Consider the following 6,445-nt stretch of genomic DNA (forward strand, 5'->3'; position numbering starts at 1 on the left):
CCCCCCGAGGGGACACCCAGCGCGCCGGCGCTCCCCGCAGCCCAACAGGTGCGGCCCGGGCGGCCCGGGGAGCGGCAGCGGCCGGGGCTGCGCTCCGGGATGCGGCCGGAGCCGGCCCGTCCCCGCGGGCACGGCGGGCCTGCGGCACGGAACGGGGCACACGGCGCCGCGAGGGGCGGGACCCTCAGCCGCAAGGCGCCCGGAGAGGGACCTGGCTGCTCGCGGGACAACACAACTACCCGGCTCCCAGAGGAAAAACAGCCCCAGATCCCCCCGGGGCCGTGCAGCCGCGGGGCTGCGCCTGTCCCGCCGGTACCGCTCGGCTCGGCGGAGGGAGGGAGGCGGGCAGGGCAAGGGGGGCAGCCACGCCGCGCCGGCGCGGCGCCGTACTGACCTCCCCGAACTGCAGGGCGGAGACGATCATGAGGACGAGGCCCCCGAGGCAGAGGCAGGGCCCATACCTGTGCGACAGGCAGGTATAGGTCTGGCGCTGCAGGAGCTTTAGCAGCATGGCCCGCCGGCGGCCGCCGCCCCGCACGGCCCGACCCGGCCCGGCCCCGCTCTCCGCGCCGCCTGCGCCGGGCGGGGCCCCGGCCCAGCGCCCGCCCCGCTTCCGGCAGCGCCCGGCGCCGCCTGGCGGTGGCCGAGGGGCCGCGCTGAGGGAGAGGCGCTCCCGGCCCTCACGGGGGCGGCGAGTTGGGTGTTGCCATCGCCGAGGGTTTGCGGACAGCGCACAGATACAGCCGAGCTGCGTGCTGAGATTTCATTTGAACAGTCGGTGCGTGTTACGGCACAGAAATGAGGTGCATGGAACGGGAATCAGCAAGCTAGAGAGAGTTACTGATGGAGTCCTTCAAGAGCAGCTCTTGAGGAAAAAACGCAACAAGAAACTAGTTCGCGACCAGTAGCTGACAGCACACGCCGGATTGTGCCATGAAGTTCAGCCACCTGCATGGGACGGACGCTGTTGTTATGGCCACTGTCAAACACTGATCAGGCGGAAGCACCGCTGGTGGCCAGAGCAGAATGATGGGGTGCCAGAGGCCTGCGAGAGCCCAAGCATAGTAGCTCCTGTCTCTGTAGTCTATCCCTGCATCAAAAGGTCTTCTAAGTATTTCTTAAAACTCCCTGCAGTGAGTTTTCGGAGTCACAAACATTGTCCTTGCGATCTTGTATTTTGTGGGTGAAGTAACAATGCCTGACCCTTTCCAGAACTTTGTCCCTGTATATTTATACAGTGGTGGTGTGAGAGGACTACAGCTGGCTCTACTTTAAGAAATGTCCAAGAGGGCGCGGCTCTTTGGCACATCTCTCCCAAGCCACTGAGCCCTTCTCCTATTTACTTTTTAGTGTTATAGCGTTTTGTCTTTCTCCAGGGTGAGAGGAATTCTAATGTATTTACAAGCAATCTGATGGGTGAATATAGTCTTTGCGTATTCTCTCACCTGCCCCTCCTGCTCAAGCACTGTGCTATTATTATTAAACTATTATTCCTGCCTAGCAGCACCTCTTTCCCACTGCCTACAGCACTGTCCCAGCAGTACCAGTGATGGCCAGGTATTCTGAGTCAGCAGACTGAGGTTTTCATTGAGAACTGAGGTATAGCACATATACAGATCATAAGGAAAAAAAAACCTACTTATGGTCAAAAAAATCTATTTCTAGTCAACAATCCAGTGTAAATGCAGAAATGAAACTGGTTGTGCTGAAAAGATGAAGCTGAGAGATATATCACCAGTGTAAAGCAGAAAACCACTCAGGGGAAGCTTCAAGACCTGGATCAATAATCAGTACAAAGTGTGAGATGATACATTTATACAGACTAATAAATACTTCTATATGATACCAATGTGATAAAGCCATTAAATTCATATAATCTTTAAATTATTTTATAAAGTATCAGACAAAGCATGCCATTAGACACAGAGATATAAAGAGGTGCTGAACGAGTCATGATGAGATTATGTCTGTCCTTTCTTGTAGAATACTTATATTCAAGGAATATATATTTAAACTGAAATAGGTGCATGAAAAGGAAAAATTAGATCATTTCTAAAAAGACACTAAAAGGTTTTGACTTGTTCACATGACAGAAATGGAGATCAAAAACTTACTTAAACTAAATGCAATAGTCACCAGGTTAAAACAAAACACAGGAAAACCCAAAGCAAACAAAACAAAACACAAAAAGAAAACAAAACCATGTTCTGTAATATACTTCAAATAGGAATAGCAGGAATAGCTGTCAAGCCTTGAGAGACAGCCTAACAAGCTTGTGACAGGAAACAGGGCTCTATACTCCATATGTTCCCCTATATTCCATTTTGCCATGGACTCATAGACTCTTCTAGGCTTCAGTCCATCAAAGTTTTAATTATTCCAGAAAGATGAGGTTGTTTGGTCTGGAGAAGAGGAGGCTCAGGAGGGACTTCATTGATCTCTACAGTCATCTGAAAGGATGTTGTAGTGAGGTGGGAGTTGACCTCTTCTGCCATGTCTCAAGTGAAAGGATGAGAGGAAATGGCCTCAAGTTGTGCCAGGGGAGGTTTAGATTAGGTATTAGGAAAAAAAAAAAAAAAGTCACTGAATGACTGGTCAGGCACTGGAATAAATTGCACAGGAAGGTGTTAGGGTCACCATCCCTGGAAGTGTTCAAGAGGCATCTGGATGTGGCACTTGGGGATGCATTTTAGGGTGATTATGGTGGGATGATGGTTGAACTGGATAATCTTTAAGGTCTCTTCCAACCTTGATGATTCTGTGATTCTGTGAAAGGCATGGAATATGGATGAAAACAAGACCACTCTCAGCTTAATGGCCTTAATTAATGACACATTATTAAGGTACACGTAGCAGATGCAGGCTCAAATACCTTTTGAGACAATCTATCAAAGTTACTGGGATTATTCTATGTCTGTCACTATAAATTATTTCCAAGCTCAAAACCAGAGATCAGATCAGGGGCCTTGTATCTCTTTGCAGCTGTCTTTGTGGGCATGTGTCTGAAAAGAGCAGGGCTTAGGCCAAATTCTTCTGTTTTCACGTTTTATCTAATGCACTGCTTACTCAGTTCTCCAGGTGGGAACTTTATATTCAAGAAGGGAATACTTAACTTTCTTCTTTTCTCCCAGTCATTGGAGATACAAATGAACACAGATATTCTGCTAGGATCAATAAATTCCACTAGATGTCAGAATATGTAAAAATTAGGTGCTGCCATTATAATCCAACATATACTTAAGGGCTTTGCCAAGTCGTTATCCGTGTAAACCATTGTGCTCTTGGGATAATCAACTTGACTGTTCCTGTGTTTGTATTAACTCAAAGGTGCACGTAGCAGCACTCAACACAAAGGCATGCCTCCTGTGGATTATGATGTAATCTAAATAAGCAGCCAAATAGTTATAAACACATTTGATCTTGATTTTCTGACAGTTGCCTTCACCAATATTTTTTTTCTCTCTTAGCTCTTAGAAAACTGAATTTTTGATGTTTTTCTTCCTGCAATTAGACCTTTCCAAGAGGGGGTAAGAAGCTACTTTGAAAAGGAAGGTAATATTTTTCTTTCAACAGGAATGGAGATTCTGTAATGGTAAAAATCTTGAAGAGGGCAGAACTTCTTACTGGACATGGTAAACTTGTCCAGTAGTAGCTCTTTCCAGGTCTTTTGTATTCTCACTTGCTGGGAAAGGAGAACAGTAAGAGCTAAACATCTGAGGCAACAGTGTAATTATCTTTGGGTGAGGCAGAAGGCCAGAAATAATCAACCAAGTATCTCAAGCTTTTCTGTTAGCTAAGGATATTATTCACTGGACATTTAATGAATCTTGTTCTAAAGAAAAGAGAATTAACATCAACATAGGTTTCCTGTATTTGTCTCAGTATGGTCTCTTTCATAAACATTAATTAAAGTTGTAGCACTTCCATGAGGCAAAAATTACTGATCCCAAATGTAAAGAAAAATTTCAACAAGTTTGATGCCTGTTCCACTTGAAATCTGAATTTTCACAATACAGGAGATAACTCATAGTACTCTGAAGGCCCAGCAGTTCACTGTTAGGGATTTTGGTTTCATTTGTGAATGCTCTCAACTTCTGAGCATTCAGAGGTGTCTCAAGTCAGGCAAGTAAAAGTTCAGAATAGAGGGGTTGCAACTTGCCTGTGGAGAGTTTTTCACTACTTTGAAGAGCTGAATAAGCACTCTCTATGGAAAGGAACTGGGAGATAATGGGGCCTTGTAGGACTTCTCTCCCTGCCACTCCACTCTCCCAAAAAACTATAATATCTTTGCTTCTGAAATTTGAAGCAGTAGCTTTAGGCATACTGGAATTAATAGCTTGGTACAGCACTGTGAATTTGGTAATACCACTATCCATCAAATGCAATAATTAAATCACATTAGTCACTCAGAACATAAAAAAGACAGTGACTGAGCCGTGTTCTATCCTTCAACACATAATCTCATTTTGACTCACCATTTATAGAGCTCTTAGGCTTTGGTGAGACTCAATCCCACTGACATTACCTCTGAAACAGAGATTGAATGCAAGTGGTCTGTTTCTGAGAGATGCTGTTAGACCTTGCTGCTGTGTCTTGTAATGGATTTTCCCTTAATCAGTCTACAATAATTTTAGACTCACGAGCAAATGCATTCTAATTATATGCAGCTAGTGAGAGTTTTCATTTAGTACTCCAGCAAAAGTAAAGATTTTAAAATCATGCTCAGTATTTCAGTGCTTTAGAAAACCCTCAGATGTTCAGCTTCCAACCCTCTGGACAGGTATGCAAGGAACATCTATGATTTTTTTGCTTGAAAATTTTCTTATTAGAATATATCATCTTTTTTTTTTTCTTTTTTTTTTTTTGCTTCATACCCATTTCTCTACTGGAAAAAAAACAAACCTGGGAAACATCAGTCAGTTCTCACCCTTTCTGCTCCCTTTTTATTTGTGAAGATACTGGAAAGAATATTTAAACTAATCTGAAGACCATGGCTGGTAAAAATGAGGTATAACTAAAGAGAAAACAGTAGTATCTCAGAAACAGATGAAAAAGCAGTCCCTAGAGAGCAAAGGACTGGAACATTGAATGCCATTTGAAAAATCTCTGAAAGTGATCATCTAGATGAAGTTGAGACAGCATGTGCACCTGGCAGCAAAATCAGATTTTCTGAGCATAATATTCACCAGCATTTTACTCTGAAAAATCTGTTATTTCCTGCACCCTTCAAAATAAAATAATAAATGCTTGTAGAAAGCCAGAAGAAACCTTCTGAAACTCTGCAGAATCTGGCATTTTCTCTGGTTTTGGTTGGTTTGGGCTTTTGTTGTTTTTTGTTGGGGTGTTGGTTTTTTTGTCCTTGGTTTTCTTTATAGCAACCCCTTGCTTTTTAAAGAGTTATGCTCTTAGCAATGGTAAACTAAAATTTAAATAGATGGTGGCCCTCAAACCAAATCATATCTGTATGTCTGTTTCCAAAGACTCTAATAAAGTGGATGAAACATCCTGGAATATCTCCCCAGGCTGTGATGTAATATATTTAATGTATATTAAGAAATATGTTAATGTAACCTTATTTTTTAAATATTAAATTTATTTTTTTTAATATACAGTTAAAGTTTATTATCCTTGATATTTAACTATCATTTTAACTAGCGTAAAATAGAACAGGGTAGGATAGAATTTCTCACAGTAGTCTGGTTCTATGAAATGCTTGATTATTCTAAAGGGTAAAAAGATATTATTTTTTACTTTAACACTAGAAACACAGAGCCTTTAGTACACTGATGGCATTGTTACATTATAGTGGTGGAATTTATGTTTCTTTTGTTAATCCTGCAAGGTTGCGATGGCACAGAGAACAGACTGTACAGATTAGATAGTTGAAATTGTCAGGGTAGTCTTTTAAATCCACTCAGCAGCACACAGCAGAAAATAAGGGAGGTGCTTTTAGTGATTTACAGTGGTCAGTAGGGTTTTGTGGCTGTATCAAATAACATGTGCCTTTTACATCACAGTAGTGAGATCAAAACTCAGAACATTAGAAGAATATCTCATTTTGGTTAGTTAACTCTCCATCATTTGGTATGGATCACAGTATCTGACAGAAGGACTGAATAGCTAAAGGACCTCTTAAGGATGAACAATTTCCTTTGATGGCTGAAAATATGCTTTTATGTTTAAAAATGTTTAAGAGACTACATAGAAAGTAGAGTGGGAGTAATTGCTACAATACCTTTTTGGAAAGCCGTATTACCTGTTTTTCATATCTATTTTATTTCAGAACACAGAGACATAGAATAGTTTAGGCTGGAAAGTACCTCTAAGACCATCGAGTCCAGCCATTAACTGCTACTCATGAGTGTGAAGGACCTGGTACAGACAAGACACAAGTATAGTTCATGACCTTTCTTCTGGGACTCCCAAGCTGCACCAGCTGTTCCTC

The 6,445-nt window shown here is 42.8% G+C and overlaps 1 protein-coding gene across 3 annotated transcripts in view; it reads right to left on the reverse strand.

Moving 5' to 3' along the window:
- The window catches only part of LOC131591392 (N-acetylglucosamine-1-phosphotransferase subunits alpha/beta-like), a 37,790-nt gene extending 37,252 nt beyond the window's left edge, over positions 1-538 (reverse strand). For all 3 annotated transcript variants that reach the window (XR_009280352.1, XM_058862021.1, XM_058862022.1), the window contains exon 1: positions 395-538. Coding sequence is in view for 2 of the 3 variants with exons in the window: in XM_058862021.1 (XP_058718004.1) it covers positions 395-511 (117 nt within the window). In the remaining variant the exon portion in view is untranslated. The remainder of the gene's footprint in view (positions 1-394) is intronic.
- Between the last annotated feature and the right edge of the window lie 5,907 nt (positions 539-6,445).

This window comes from Poecile atricapillus, chromosome W (assembly GCF_030490865.1).
Source record: "Poecile atricapillus isolate bPoeAtr1 chromosome W, bPoeAtr1.hap1, whole genome shotgun sequence".
Taxonomy (NCBI): Eukaryota; Metazoa; Chordata; class Aves; order Passeriformes; family Paridae; genus Poecile; species Poecile atricapillus.